The following is a 16,969-nucleotide window of genomic DNA, read 5'->3' on the forward strand; positions in this document are numbered from 1 at the left end:
CTCATTTACTGACAAAAAGTCATTTTCAACTGTTATTTGCTTAAGTAATTCTATTTCAAGTACCATATGCCTGTTTAGCTTGAATTTTTATTACGAACACGTGAAAATTGTATAACGCTGGACGTAATAGCTGATGAGCATCTATTAACATTTCTATTGTTCAGAAAATAATTTATAGAGTAAACAATGATTGTAGGATAACTGTTAAACGGTAGTTGATTATTGCCTTCGAATGTTTCTTTTTATTTTATTTTTAATACAGTTCTTAAAAATGTTAAACGTATATGGATCAAGAACGCAAGAGAATTTAGTGCATGTGGTTTCGGAGTACGTTTTTAGAAGGGCTACTTTAGGCTTAAGACTAGCCCCTTAATCCTGATTTGATACTGAAAAAGAACTAAGCGGTTACTATTCTCGGTTTGTTTCAGTTTGCAAGTATACAGTACACGAGAGATGCGTGCAGAGGGCTCCAGCGTCGTGCATCAGTACCTACGTTAAGTCTAAAAAGACATCTCAGGTAAGTGGTTTTATAGCGATGGAATGAGAGGTCTAGAATACGAGGGGGGGGGGGATATACAAGGTTAATATTTTATTTTATATAAAGAAAAGATTAAAAAATGTGTTCAAAGCCCAATTTAATCTCAATTTCTTATCTAAATAAACATACTGATTAAATATATTAAGTTTGATGTTATTAGCAGTTTATGCTTTCAACTGAATTCTGTGATTGACTTAAGGTGCATAAAAATTAAAAACTTACCATCTTCTTAATATAAATATCAATACGGTTTGATTATTAATGATGAATGGCATAATTTTCAATATTACAACACTTCCAAATACTTTCAGACCGAGCGCGTCTCAACATCCACATAACAAGTCCCCAAAATATTTAGTACTAGTATTTATTTCATGAAATTTAACGAAAACTAAATTTGTGATGATAAAAAAACAGCACTTAAAATTGCGTTTTATTCCAAATTCTGTAAATCTATAAGGACTGACAGAACGCTACTTGTAAGTAAAGCATTTCATAATAGCAAAAACTCTAAAAGTAAGAACTGAAATGTTTAGTTTCACATCGCTTCATATTTCGTATTTAATATCGCTTTTATAAATAAGGGTTTGGTACAAAAAAAATCCAAAGCTGGAGAGAGAGAGAAAGAGAGAGAGAGAGAGAGAGAGAGAAATGAATGGCTGGTGTGGTACATTCTTGTTATTGATACACGAATGATCTCAAGCGTTGTGCAAATTATAGAAATCTTCAAACTGAGCATCTATCTATAGTGCTGCATTCCTAAAACAAGTTAGAACACTCTTGCACGATGTCATCCTCGATTTTGTTTCCTCTAAAATAGACAGCCAGTGATATTTTTTTTCCTTGATAAAACCACAAAACAAATGTCAATGGCATCTCAACTGCACCATTGCTTCATAATTCAGTTGTGTAAATGTTTGTGACTCCCACACAAGGTTTTTTTTTTTTTGCAAACCTATAGTACATTCTTGGTTGGCTGAGGATTTTTTTTTGCTTTTTTAAAATTAATTTTACATATTTTTATTTATTTTGTACTTAATACAAAAACTATGCTTTAGATATCAAACTTAGAATTTTTTCAACCCGCTTCATTATATCAGTGGGGTCTTATACAAGTCGATAAAATTCATCTCTTACCTAAAAGGCAAATCACTTAGACCACTTAAATGACTCGTTCCCTACTTAAATTGGTAGGGAACGAGTGACAGACTAACCAATATGAATAATATTTAGGCATTATTGACAGTGTTCTCTGTTATGCTTGAGGAGAATCGTGAAAGTAATGCAAAAACCTTAAACACACATTGCGCAGCGATTAATACGTGTCACGCATTTTTAAATCATTAACCCTTCAGGCTATGATTTTTTGTCATCCTTTTTTAGGTGCTAGCCCATCATTGGACAGAAGGAAACTGTACAGGCAAATGCAGTAAATGCAAGAAGCCCATTAAGTCTTACAACGGAATAACAGGCCTTCACTGCCGATGGTGTCAGATGACCGTAAGTGTCCCACGTTATGTAATCTCGACTTTGATAGCAGTTACCTAGCATGCTAATTGTCATCTTGATTCAAACAGTGTTTAAATTGCTGATTATCAAGGTTATTTTGATTTTGTGGGGTTAAATGTCGAACACAGTGCAATGCGAGCAATGCTAATAACGTCTGCGATTCTTTGATTGACAGGTGATCTGTTTTTGACAAAAAACAGATAAACTGACTAACTTGACAGTTTATCTGTTTTTAACTCATATCAGTCATAGTTGTACTGAAGGTATTGAGGATTTTGGACTTAATTGATGCTATTCTGGGTTTTTCTTTCTTTGTCATACTTTTCACGGTCATTGGCAAAATTCGATGGAATACTCTACGGAATTCTATCGAATTCTATATCGAGAATATCGAATATAATTCCATCGAATTCTAAATTCTTTATGCGCAATGTGCACTTGACATTCCAAAGTTATTCGACCGCTGAAATTATGCTTGAACGAACACCAGTTTCTCCAAGTGAAAGAAAAAGGTTATTGGAACATCTTAATGGTGATTAAAATGAAATTTTTTTTTCTAAGGCTGATAGTATTAGGATCATGCTAGACAGAAGTCCAAGCCTAAAATTCGAGGACTGAACTCAGTTTATGGAGAGCTTCTTCCTCACGTACTTTTATGTACAACAACCCTTATATGCTTTTTAACTAACTTCGTCTTAGTGCGGGAATTCCTCCAGGAGGCTGTATATATACATACAACGTGAAACCCTTTAGTATCATATGTAAACAGCCACCTAGTTTCCATTTTCATCACACTGTGATCTCTTAGAAAGTTTTACCTTAATCCTGAGCGACTCTATAGCTCAACAGAAAGAAACGCCCTTTAGGCGGGGGAAAAAATTAACTCATTTAAATACATTGCCTCCTCTCCTGATAATGGCTTTTAAAATTTTCCGTGATGTCTTTTTTTCTTTAGCGTGACATGCTTACCTAATCGAACAACTTCACGATCGATTTCTGCTGCTCGGTGCTGGAGCGAACTTTGATACAGCTTGGAAACAGTTATTTGAAGCAAATATCTTGCTGCGTTACGCTACTGTCCTAGTAAACTTAATGGACTGGCTATAGTCTGCTTTCTGAACACAAAACAATTTCAGGATAGTCAATTTTTATTATTTTAAGATATTGTTACCAATTTAACTTCTTTTGGGGTAGTGCTCTGTGAAATAATTTCATGCTTTACATGACCGTAATATCAGGTCAAAAGATATAGCACACTTTTCAGTATCACAATTACCTGGTGGTGTTCTGTTTGTGTTACATAAAGCTTTCATGAACATTTACTGATGGCATAAGTTCTGGCTTTTGTTCCAAATATCGATGAACGTCCTGTTTATAATAGCGCAAATATGTTACCTTGTTTGTAGTATTTGGTACAAATACATAGCAGTTCGTGTATACGGTTTTTTGTTTTTTCATCTTGTTGCATATTTAACCAGTATGCTTTTTTCTTTTGATTGTTTTCAGCTCCACAACCATTGTGCCTCCCAGGTCAAGCCCGAATGTAATCTTGGGGAGCACAGGGATCACATCCTTCCCCCAACTTCCATCTGTCCTATGGTATTGGTAGGTAATATTTTAGATAAATTTCTGCATGCTTTATTCTTATTATTGATTTTATTATCTTGGACAATCCGATTATGAACCGAAGAAGTTAGAACGACGATTCCGGCTATTTCAGAATTACGAATCATGTTCTTTTAACATTTAAATTTTAATGATTTAAGGAGTTTTGTTTTGGTTTTTATTGATTTGAGGAGAATCAAATCAAAAATCCTTGAGGGAAAAAATTATACCGTATTTACTCGAATATAGCTCGCACTTTATTTCAAAAAATGAAAGTTAAAAAATCGTGATGCCAGATATATGCGGGGATTTTCGGAAACTAAAGTTCTTCAGGGAAAAAAAAACGAAATTGACGTTTATAATTAAGTCCTCAGTAGTCATAATTTATAATTGCTCACATTTATAAAATGAATGCATTTAAATTTTAATTATCAACGTTATTTACGCGATCGGCCGCTCACCTAAACGCGATTTCACCTCTTATTAGCGAATGATTAATGAGAAGTGAAAGCTGAGCGCGAAACGGACAGCAATGGTAGGCCGGTAGAGATAACGCAGCTATAAAGACGTGCGTGCGTGTGATTGGTTGGTGCGGTATTAACAAAAGATCGCGCGACTCAACGACAAAGGCAAGCCGACGATTGTTGAGTTGATATGCTGATTCTCTTCACCCGAATTCCAAAATATTTTCAACTGCCATAACATTCACTATCTATTTTTTAAAGTTCGAAACTTTTTTCGTGTGCGTGGTATAAGGAAACTTTTAATTTCTTTTTTCCTAAAGTAAAATCAGGGGTACAAGATATACGCGAGGGCGAGTTATATTCGAGTAAATACGGTATTTTGATGGAATCTAAAAATGTATTTTATCTTTTAATTAAGAACTGCAAAACATTATTGGTTGAGTCTTGCAAACTAAAAGGTTGTTTATCGGACTTCCATCATGACCAAACTGTGATGGAGCTCTGATAGCCATTTTCCATCATATTAACTCCAATAATATTAATGTTCCTTCGCACTGTTTTCTTATTTAGGAAAGACAGCGAAGCGTTTCTGCGGGACACAAAAAAAATCTTTCTAGGACGGATTCCAATGCAGTTGGTGATAGCAATCAGGGAGTCGTAAGTATTTATTTTCCCATAAAGAGATCTATTTATTCCCATTTAAAAACCGAAAAATTGTATGTCAAACAAGTAAGGAAATAATTGCATTAAGTACTCTGTAATTCTGAATAACCAGATCCGACTTAATCGATATTCTTATGTGTCTCTTGACAGTCACGTTTCATTTCCTAGTGTATCCACGAATGGCCCTTGTCCAATAAGTCTTTTGATCGCGTCAGTGGATCCGAAGGGGAAATAAAATCCATAGTCTGTTGAAGTTACAAGTTTGTTATAACATCGTTATGAATTCTTCGAAATACGATCACTCTTGTCATCAGCTCAAACAATTCCGATAAAGATTCTTTTATGATTCACTCATTAATGCACTGTAGTTGATCATGCATGACCAGTGTCTTTATGGACTATAGTTTGCTGGTAGATTTGTGATTTTTTGGCGCAAGAGCAACAAAGGTGATACTGCGCCTAACAAAAGATTATAGCTGTACTCAGAGTAATATTAATTAGTAATAAAGAGATAAATTAATAAATAACATTATGCGCAAAAAGCAACTTTAAATAATACTATGCAGTATCTACACATATTTGCATTTAATAAATAAATGTTTGTAGAAATTAATATATTTCAGAAGTTTCATGCAATTTGACCGAGTCTGATAATATTTCCCTGAGTGTATATGGCTCGGCTAGATAAGTAAAAATTCCAGTTCCCTTCTCGGGTAAAGTGCTAGCACTTAACCAAAATGGGACAAATGGTAAGACGTGTGTTGCATTGTTCACACACATAGGTGGGCCATTAGCCCTCAGTAGATAATGTCTAAGATTACTGTGATCTATGCGAAGCCTGGCAAGAATAACACCCTCTCTCTTCTGTGTCTATTGACTAGATATTTGCCTAATTAAAGGGTTTAATCGCCTGTATTTTTTCAGTGCTTCCTGCCATGATGACTGTCATTGGTTGTTTAGCCTTTCTCATAAATTGCCTGTATACGGGACTGACATATAGTATGTGGAAAAAATATGAGCAGATTCCATCTACAATCTCATTCCCCGTAAGCATCGGCCGGATACTTACGAATCCACCCGATGTGGCTTGGATCCAGCACAACTGAATATCAAAATTGAGGATCTTCATTTTGTACAACAGTTGTAGAACCTCACAAAGCACTGCATGTGAGGATCTACACAGGGGAGGAGTTGGCCTGTAAAATATTCAATGATTCTGTATAAATCATACATTGCAGCGGTTTTCTTTAATATATAAGAAGGGCAAGGTGAATGGCATTGAAGCTCAGCTGTATAATTACTGCATTCAGGGGGGGTCATATCAGATTGGAGATAATGTGGTCAGTAAACAGTATTACAAGCAACAGAGGTTTCATATCCTGAACCGATATAGGGATAGACGGAGTGCAAACCATTTAAGAGGAATACTGCCATATTTGGTTGCATGTAATATCCACATGCATGCCAATATCTTGAATAATCCCTTTTACACACATACTAAATGAGCGAACGGCAGTCTGTGTGATATAGAGTTTCCCAACGTAGAGAAAAAAATATTAATCCACGTAAGTGGATTAGTATTTTTGATGTTTTGAAAGAGAATATTTTGGGGTATAGTTCAGAAACAACTGTTTCCGTCGAAGTGAAGGATAAGGTGGTTCATTCACTTCGACTTTGATTGGGGGGGGGGGCGATCGCAGCAATAGCTATCCGTATACCCTGCTGAGAGATAGCATCCAACACTATCATAGGCTACATTCCCATCCAGAACCATAATTTTTTTTTTTTTTGCGGGGGGGGGATTAGCTTTGATCGAACAAGTGCACGATATAGTTGAAGCAAGGAAAATTGATTTTCAGTCCGTTCTGTAAAGTACAGAGTGCAATGGATATTCAATGTTAATTTGCCCTTTAAGTTGATGAATGTGGACAAGGAATGTAGGCTTTCTGTCAAATATGGGTCCTAAGATCTTGGCTTCTGTTGCTTGGAATAATTCTTTAATTTTGGATCCAGAGCAAGAGTATATTTTGCAGATACTTTTATCTGCAGAATACTCGAGCCCAAAGAGATACGATCGATTGCTTGTCGAAGTCTTTCACTGATCCTCAAATTACAAGAGGACAGTAAATTTTGATGTCATCAACATATAGAGCCTTGCCTACTTGGGGATAAAAAGTCGTTCAATGACTGAATTACCTTTAACAGCCAAGCGTTAAAACAATGCCTTGGAAACAACATCTTTTGATGATTGAGATAATGTGCTTCCCACTCTGAAGACTTATTTAGACAAGGTTTCCAAAATATACAGGAAAGTACCTGATCTAGGTTATAGAACTATTTAAATATAAAATTTGATGTGGTAGGATACCTGCGAACTATACTGTCTTGATCTTTTTTGGCTGCTTGGGATTCTGGGTTCCACCAATGCAATGGACAGCGTGGAAGCTCTCGATATTCTTCAGCCTTTGCCACCCCTGTCCACTACTTGACGAAAGCCTTCCCCAAAGTTCTTCATTCAATCATATCTTGAGCTTTCTCTGCCCACTGAGTTCCAGTCATCTCTTTAATCTCATCCTCTCACCGCCGCTTTGGTCTTCCTATAACTTTTTCCATCTCTGGGATACCATTCAGATATCGATTGTCCATATTCGAGTGTTGCTTCTTGCAATATGACCTGCCCATTACCATTTGGATCTTTTGATGGCATGCCTCTCACCCTAGTATTGAGCTTTCTATCTGGAATGTTAATACCGATTAATGATCTTTCCATTTCCCTCGGGATAATCTTCAACATGATCAATTTTTTAGCCAAAGGCCACGTTTCACTCCCATGTGTCATGACTGGAAGTGTACAACTGCCGCATAATTTTCTTTTAAGAAAGACAGGGATCTTTCCTTTGAGCGCTTCGAAGGTGTTTTGCAAAGGCTATCCATCCGAGTTGAATTTACGTATATTTCTTCTTCACAGCCTTCATCTACTGTGATCTTTTATCCTTAGTTAGACATAGGAGATATCAGTTTCTGATGTTCAATTTGCACTGGCGTTTTGGTGATGTATTTATTATGCACTATTTTTGTTTTATCCCTTGCTTATATTTAATCCTTTCTTTTTTACTTTCTGCATTCAGTTCATTGATCATTTGTTGAAGTTCTTCTGCAGAGTTTCCTAAAAGAATAATGTCATCAGCAAATCGTAAGTGATTTAGTTCTTTACCGTTTACTATAATTCCTCTATATTTTCAAGTATTCGATTGAGTGCTTCACCATTAAATTTGCAAGATAGGGAAAAAGATTTCATTCGGCTTATTCAATTTTCCAACTTGGGATCCGTGTATGAGAACATGGGTCCTGTGTGTGAATACAGTGTAAATCACAGGAAAATTGTTTTCATCTACGTTCTCTTCGACATGGTTGCCGATTATGAGTGGGTATGTATATGTAATTGGACGATGGTATTTGAGAAGTTTTACTGTCATTTGTAACATATCATTTTGTATAATTTGCACCGAAAAAACATACAATTTAAAAATCAAATGGAAAAAAAATCTAAATCTTTAATCTATCCCCAATATCAAATTCCAGTGGACATAAAAAAAAAAAAAAAAAAACTGAGATCAGAATGGATTTTAAAATGCATGATTCAGTGAAAAATGAAATGCTCATGTAAAAATCTCCAAACTCCTAATACCGAATTAATTATATTGAATTTTTAAATTATATTTGCAAGAAAGTACCAAAGGTTTGCTAATTCCATCATTACTTAGTATAGGCAATGGTGGTTTGAATTTAAAACAGTGAAGTACATCAAATAATTAATTTAATCACTTGTAATTATATTTTAATTTCTCTTAGGTGAGTGAAACCTGTTGGAAAGCTACTCGCATTCCTTTTCAGTTCTGATATAATCATAAATAGGAAGGATAACATGGTTACAACTCTTCTATTTCATGCAGACTTGATTAATGCAAGTGAGAAATAGCATGAAACAAAAGCTGATACTGCGTTGCAATGCAGCTAACAGATTCATATTTATCGCTGAGTTTAATGAGCTTGCTCATACAACCACTCAGTAATCATACATCCACTATATGTATTTCGAGTGAACAAACACATCCTTCTAGGTAATCTCGATTTTTTTCTTATTTTAAAAATCGCCATGGATCAACAATTTGCACCTTGCTCGTAAAAGAACAGTCGATCGTGCTCAAAGAATTCAGTAGAAAGTGTCTAAAAAGTAACGCATTTCACTGTTTATCTTTTTAACAAAAATAAATAAATAAAAAATAAACGGCCTAGTAGAATTTTTTAAAATCATCTAGGTATGGTGTGCGGCAGCAGCTGAATATTATTTTGAACCCATTTGCAAATAGGATGTGCTTCTCACATTCAAATGTCAACTTCACCTTCCCGTGCTCTATCCTGTTCTAAAAGTACAAACGAGGCACTGGCGACCGAGTATGAGCGGTATAACCCTAACAGAGTAAATGCTGTTAGATCTGTCTGTCCAGAGGCGTTAGGTAGCAGCCCTACCACTGGACTTACCCAGCGACAGGTTAGTAACCTGCCCTGGGGAAATTCAAAATACTTTCAAGTCTCATGCAAAGAAAACCGGACAGACTATCAAGGAAAAGACCACAATTCAAGAAACGGTAAACGAAATTGGAAAAAGGAACACATAATGAAGATTGCAACATGGAATGTGAGATGAATTGCACACAAAGAAGAACTTGATAAACAACTAAACCAAGCTAACATAAAGATATGTATAGTAACAGAAACAAAGAAAAAACAAAAAGGTACAAAAGAAACAAACAACTATATACAAATCTCAGTGGAGTTAAAAAACGAAGAAAGAGCAAAAGCAGGTATAATGATTATGGTACATAAATCCCTAAAGAACAATATTGTATATTACAACTATTTGAATGAAAGACTAATAGAAATTAGACTCAAGACATTAAAAGACCACATAACAGTAATTGGTGTATATGCACCAGAAGAGGGAAAAGAAGAAGACAGTAATATAGTTTATAAAGAATTACAGAATGCCATAGATAAAATAAACAAAACTATTTACTACTAGCAAGAGATTTAAATGCCAGAATAGGAAACAAAAAATACAAAACAAACATAAGTAAATTTGGCTAAGATGCATGTAATCAAAATGGTCGCAAATTGCGCGATTTTGTCATTTATAATAATATGACAATAATGAATTCAATGTTTAAACACAAGGAAATACATAAATATACTTGGTCAGCCAGAAGACACAAATTAGTAATTGACTACGTTATCACAAATTTTACATTTGCGGAGTAAATTTTAGACGTAATAGCATATCGAGGCTTTGAATTAAACTCTAATCATTATATAGTATCAGCAAAAATTCGTTTAAACCAAAGTTGCTAAAAACACATAACAATATCAAAAATGCACAAAGCTAAAAACAGAAACCACACATGAATCAAGTGACATAGAAGATGAATGGGAAATTTTGAAACAAATTCTCACATAAGCAGCAACAGAAACCTTGGGAATAAAGCGCAAATGGATTAGATAAAGACGACTGCGAGACTGGAACAAAGAAATAGAAAATATAAAAAACAAAAAAGGACAGTTAGCAGAAATGGCTAAATTCCAAAACAATAGAACCAGAAATAGAGTACAAAAGAAATAATTCAATTTCAAAACGAGAAGTAAGGAAAAATCATTAAGATTTAACAATTTCATAACAGAACTAGAAAATAATTTATTTAAACTACAACCCATAAAACATATGAATAAAGAAACAAAAGAAAAGATAAAAATACAAACAATAGATTTAGAAAAATGGGTGACCTATTTCCAAAATTTCTGGACAGATGAGAACAATGAAATAAAATTTTATAAGACGAAGAAATACCTAATAGAAAATATCACAATGTTAGAACTGAAAAATATAATAAATAAGATGAAAAATAGCAAAACACCAGTAGAAGACAATATAAATATAGACCTATACAAAAATGCAGGTGAAAAAATTATGAAATTTTTTAATATGGTTTGAAATGTCCGGAAAAACCCCTACCTCTTGGAAAAAAAGCACTGGTTATCCCTATCTATAAAAAAAAAGGAAATAAAATCGATTGCAATAACTACAGGGAATTAGTCTGCTGAATACAGGATATAATATATATGCAGGAATATTAAAAGAGAAACTAATTAGCATTGTAGAGGACAAACTACTAGAAGAACAAAATGGTTTCCGAAAAGGCCGATCTGCATAGATCCAATTTTTACTTTAAAATTATTAATAGAAACGAGAAGAGAATTTCAAAAAGAAATTCTCTTCACACGTGGCCTTTATTGATTATGAAAAATCCTTTGACAAAATTAGTAGACAAAAATTGTTTAAAATATTAATCGATTTAAACATACCAAACCAACTTTTACAACCCATTCAAGAAATATACAAAAAATATAACAGTTAAATTAGAACACATCTCAGAATGGAAAGATATATCAAGAGGAGTACGACAAGGATGCATCCTCTCACCTCTGCTTTTCAATATATATATATATATATATACAGGGTGTTCGGGATAAATTTGACAGTTTCGTAAGGAAAAAGAAAATCTTCTTTGTATCTATTAAATTTAATGAATTGACAAAAAAAACATTACAGGCAGAGTTAATTACAATACTATCAACAAGATTTACTCAAAATAACCACCATTAGCATCGATCACAGCTTCAATTCTGCTTCGGAACCTCGAACAAGCTGATGCTACAGTCTCCCTGGGAAGGGCCGCAAAAACTGTTTTAATTTTATCCATTAACTGGGCTTTTGTATTACTGGAAGTGCGATTGGTGTCTTTTTCAACTGCGCCCCATACAAAATAATCCATGGGGTTAAGGTCTGGGGAGTTTGGAGGCCAAACATTTGGACTGGTGAAGTCGTAGAAATTTTCAGACAACCATTTTTGACTTTTCCCAGAGGTGTGGCAAGGGGCCGAATCCTGCTGCCATACATACGGCCTACCATTGGCTACCCTTGTTATCCAGGGCTTGACTACAGTTAGCAACTCCACGAACAAAGCCCGAATTCCAATGCCAGGGTTCTTCAACACCTGTTCCTGCAGATTTGCGAGGAATTCTGCTGTACGAACGCAATCAGATCGTCTGCTAGGGATCTTTCTTCTTGCTACATCCTCGTAGTCACCATTGCAAGTCTCTAGTTCATGCCTGATTGTTTTTACTGTATTCAGGGAGCATTGGGCAGCAGTCGTAATATCCTTATTTTGATGGCGGGCACGAATCATCATGATACAAGTTATTCTCTTCCATGATTCAGGTGGGTTCCAGCTATCCATCCTTTCTGACATCTTGTATATGAATGAAGAAGGGTCCAAACTTTTAAATGAAGAGAAGTGTGTGTTAATACATGTAACTTACGGAAAAATATAATTAATTATAAATATGTCAAATTTATCCCGAACACCCTGTATATATATATATACAGGGTGTTCGGGATAAATATATATATATACAGGGTGTTCGGGATAAATATATATATATATATATATATATATATACAGGGTGTTCGGGATAAATTTGACATATTTATAATTAATTATATTTTTCCGTAAGTTACATGTATTAACACACACTTCTCTTCATTTAAAAGTTTGGACCCTTCTTCATTCATATACAAGATGTCAGAAAGGATGGATAGCTGGAACCCACCTGAATCATGGAAGAGAATAACTTGTATCATGATGATTCGTGCCCGCCATCAAAATAAGGATATTACGACTGCTGCCCAATGCTCCCTGAATACAGTAAAAACAATCAGGCATGAACTAGAGACTTGCAATGGTGACTACGAGGATGTAGCAAGAAGAAAGATCCCTAGCAGACGATCTGATTGCGTTCGTACAGCAGAATTCCTCGCAAATCTGCAGGAACAGGTGTTGAAGAACCCTGGCTTTGTTCGTGGAGTTGCTAACTGTAGTCAAGCCCTGGATAACAAGGGTAGCCAATGGTAGGCCGTATGTATGGCAGCAGGATTCGGCCCCTTGCCACACCTCTGGGAAAAGTCAAAAATGGTTGTCTGAAAATTTCTACGACTTCACCAGTCCAAATGTTTGGCCTCCAAACTCCCCAGACCTTAACCCCATGGATTATTTTGTATGGGGCGCAGTTGAAAAAGACACCAATCGCACTTCCAGTAATACAAAAGCCCAGTTAATGGATAAAATTAAAACAGTTTTTGCGGCCCTTCCCAGGGAGACTGTAGCATCAGCTTGTTCGAGGTTCCGAAGCAGAATTGAAGCTGTGATCGATGCTAATGGTGGTTATTTTGAGTAAATCTTGTTGATAGTATTGTAATTAACTCTGCCTGTAATGTTTTTTGTCAATTCATTAAATTTAATAGATACAAAGAAGATTTTCTTTTTCCTTACGAAACTGTCAAATTTATCCCGAACACCCTGTATATATATATATATATATATATATATATAAAATTATAACAATATGGAAACAGTATAACCGATTTGGACCCCGCAAATGAAGATAGATACATTACTATTTGCAGATGATCAAATAGTAACATCAGAAGATAATTTACAAAGATCATTAAAATCATTAAATGATATCTCAAAACGATATAATATGGCAATATGTAAAAAAAAAAAAAAATAATGGCATTCAAAGGAGAAAACCCAATAAAATAGTGATAGATGATAAAATACTGGAACAAGTAAACACTTTCAGATACTTGGGATGTGATCTATCATACAAGAAGAAAAAGACACAGATACTAAAATATCGTACTTTATCAAAGTAAATGGCATAATACATAATATATTCAAGCCATCCCTAGTGCAAAAACACACCACAATCAGACTATATAATGTCTTGTCAAAATCAACTACTATACGGAAGCGAACATGGAAAAGGAAAGATGAAAAACGAATTAAAACAGCAGAAATTAAGTTCCTCGGAAAAACAGGTGGATATACCAAGTAAGACCACAAAAAAAATCAAGAAATCTTACAGGCCCTGAAAATAAAACCAATTAATTACTACATAAGACAGTATAAACAAAAATGGCTAGAATATTTAAATCAAATGGACAACAGCAGACTGCCAAAAATATTATACAGATACAAAATAAGTGGAAAAAGAAGAATCGGAAGACCAAAAATGAGATGGCATGAGACCGAACAAGCCACTTAGCCTAAATTCCATATTAGGAAGAAGAAGAGATGACATAACAGAATGTGAATTAGCTAATCGTATATTAGAGGTGGCGAACCCTAGTTTCCCTTACTGAAAATTAGGTTTACCTTTCTTGCAAAATAGACAAACCAGTCGAAGATATCCGAGTATGAAGATAGAATTAACCGTTTCGCCTAACCAAAATTAAATAATCTACTTGTCAAACAGAGTACTAATACTAAAAGGAAGACTGTATGGGAAGGAAATTGTCTGTATACGAGTACAGCATGTTATTTTAGGATGGACCAGTTTAAGTACTTGTATAGTCTTCCTCAAAAATCTGCTCAGATTTCCATCCATGTTTACGGGATTTTCGGTTGTACGTATTTATATTTCAAGATAGCTCCCTTTTATCCGAAAATAATGCAGTTGTATAAATCGAAGCTGCAGGATATGCGAATCCTTCTAGTAGATCATTTTTACAAGACATTATTATTACATAACATCTTCAGGAAGTCCAAAGACTCATCCGGGGAGGGCACCAGTCATGATACAAAATATGCTTGTTTTCAGAAACATGGTAGACGGCGTTTTTAAAGAAGGAAAAGCTATATCTCTTTTCTCTTACGCCGAAACAACGGGAACAAAAGAAGCTCTATTTGAATTTGCAGTCACTTGAGAAAATTAAATACAATTCGCTTACTAATTGTATTAGTCACTAGATGGCAGCACTTCGTTGTCCCAAAATCCAATAAAATCTGATTTAAGTACTTTTTTTTTTAAGCATCTTTACTAGATGCAACAAAATGAATTTCTTCACGAAAAGGAAACGATTATTTAAAATTCAGAAAATACTTTTATGAATTAATATTTTTGTAACTCCTTCACGAACGTCATTTCAGAGCAAAATAATTATTTTTCTTTTTTGTAGCAGGTAAGGATCCTCCCTCCGTCCATTTGAAGATCCAGCACATGCACTAAATTGTGCAGATTTTCCAGCTTGGGTCGGATAATCTAGATGCTAATGGCCTGTTTTGCAGCAGTACTTTGTGACTTATACTCATAGACCTAAGATATTCCGTTTCAAATAAATTATATGGTATATCTTAGCTATTAGAAAAAACATCCCTTAAGTTTATGCTTTTTTGTCCACAACTGGTTCAAGACTGAGCATGTATTTGGTTTGCTCCAAAAGTTTATTTACAAAGTGAAATAAATTCTTAAAAATGTTATTCCCCATGTGGATTACTCCCATTATCGACATGAATCCCCTCGAGAGTTTCTTCGCAGACATTTCTACAGAGAAATATGGCATGTAGCGAAGAAGGGATTATTAACTTAAAAAAGCCTTGGGAGTTGCAAATAAATTCCAAGCATCCAGTGTAAATAATTCAAAAAGTCTCTATTTTGCTGATATCGATCTTATTACACAATGCACTTGTCGACTAATGGTTCTAAACTTCTCACAAGAAGTATTGCTGCTGTTTGCAGTATGAAAGCCAGCTTCAGCATGCACACTTAAACTAAGGTTTAATACTTTTTTTGAGAAAAGTGCACATTGTATTAAAGAAATTAATTTTTCTTAATGGAAAATACTCTAATCATCCGGAAAATTTGACTATATTGAGTTGCATCTTTTCCTTTTCAGGGATCTGCTATGTCATTCCAGATAACCCCTGTTTCAGGGTCGCATCCTCTGCTAGTACTCATAAATCCAAAGAGTGGTGGGAGGCAAGGAATGAGGTATTTCGCTTTCATATTTCCATATTTATATTAATTTTAATAAACTAGATGAAAATTAGAAATTTAAAAAAAAACATTGCGATGTTTTAACCCTCTTAAATCATCTTCACTAATAAAAAATTTCGTGAGAAAGGTCATTCCTCTGGCGATGCCTGAGAGAGTTTGCTGTCATATGGCGAAAGATTTCAATTTTTGTTGTTTTTCTTCATTTCACTCGAAGGTGTACGTGCCTGTTCTTATATTAAAAAGACTATCCAGAAGGGGAAAAAAAAAAAAAAAAAAAAAAAAACAGACGCCATACGTCAAATGTCGAAATATTTAAAAAAAAAAAAAAAAAAAAAACTCTTCCCGAGAGAACAAAATCGCGTCAAACAAGGGAATTTGGAAAGAATGAGCAAATAGTGAGTCCTAGTTTTTAACATTACACGTTCGTTATTTTGTATGTTATATTAACATTTTTGAAAGTTAGCAAAAGTTAAAACTGACGTGCATGCTAAAAATAAATGTTCGCTATCTCTCACCGAGATGTTTCTTCTGACAAGGTAAGACGGTGCAGATCAGTTGCACGTGTTCTACTGAAGTCAAGATTTTCCTGAGATCCATATTAAATAAATTGCAAAAACAGTAAGTGGAGTGATTATTAACAAGTCTCAAATTTTAATAGGAATTAATGTTCCATAAAATCCGTTTCAAATTAGTAAAACTGAATTCGATATTCAGTATTTTGAATCGAAAAATAAATATCACACACACACACACGGAGAGAGAAAATGAAAAAGAACAAAGATAGCTGCATATATTATGTACGTTACGTTTGCCCACCTAACGAATTACCACCTGTAATCTGGATTGCAGAAATGTTTTTCAGATTCCGGGTTTGGTTAAATGCTAGTCTCCACACCTTGCCCTTAAGCTCAGTTCAACCCTGAAAGCCAGAATCCAATTAAAAAGTGATTGCACGATCGGTTTTTCATTATTATTCTCTCGCTAGTCTTAAATGAAAATCAAAGACTGCTCACGCAAAATAAATGGCGGACATCTGCTTGAAATCTGGAATAAATTTGTTCAGGGCAATGATATTCAAGGTCTCGCCTTCAGAGAACAAAATAAAATTATGGATATTCTCTTACTTTAGTTATCGGTAGAAATATTATGGTCAGTATAGACCATTTTAAATGCATACAAACGTCTAAAACGAACTCCTGCCAGATTGCAATAGGTTTGATCTTATAAACAGTGCTTT

At 34.7% G+C, this 16,969-nt stretch overlaps 1 protein-coding gene and 1 long non-coding RNA gene across 8 annotated transcripts in view; one reads left to right on the forward strand and one right to left on the reverse strand.

The window, feature by feature from the left end:
* Window positions 1-16,969, forward strand: part of Dgk (diacyl glycerol kinase 1) — a 419,112-nt gene that overhangs the window by 354,761 nt on the left and 47,382 nt on the right. For all 7 annotated transcript variants that reach the window (XM_090405486.1, XM_090405489.1, XM_090405485.1 and 4 more), the window contains 5 exons: window positions 429-517; window positions 1,922-2,038; window positions 3,554-3,652; window positions 4,687-4,773; window positions 15,632-15,726. In XM_090405486.1, coding sequence (XP_090261612.1) covers window positions 429-517; window positions 1,922-2,038; window positions 3,554-3,652; window positions 4,687-4,773; window positions 15,632-15,726 — 487 coding nt within the window. The remainder of the gene's footprint in view (window positions 1-428; window positions 518-1,921; window positions 2,039-3,553; window positions 3,653-4,686; window positions 4,774-15,631; window positions 15,727-16,969) is intronic.
* Window positions 1-16,969, reverse strand: part of LOC150098952 (uncharacterized) — a 225,713-nt gene that overhangs the window by 59,510 nt on the left and 149,234 nt on the right. The gene's annotated exons all lie outside the window — the stretch shown is intronic.

This window comes from Typopeltis vanoorti, chromosome 15 (genome assembly GCF_054136105.1).
Source record: "Typopeltis vanoorti isolate ZY-2024b chromosome 15, IOZ_Tvanoo_1.0, whole genome shotgun sequence".
Taxonomy (NCBI): Eukaryota; Metazoa; Arthropoda; class Arachnida; order Uropygi; family Thelyphonidae; genus Typopeltis; species Typopeltis vanoorti.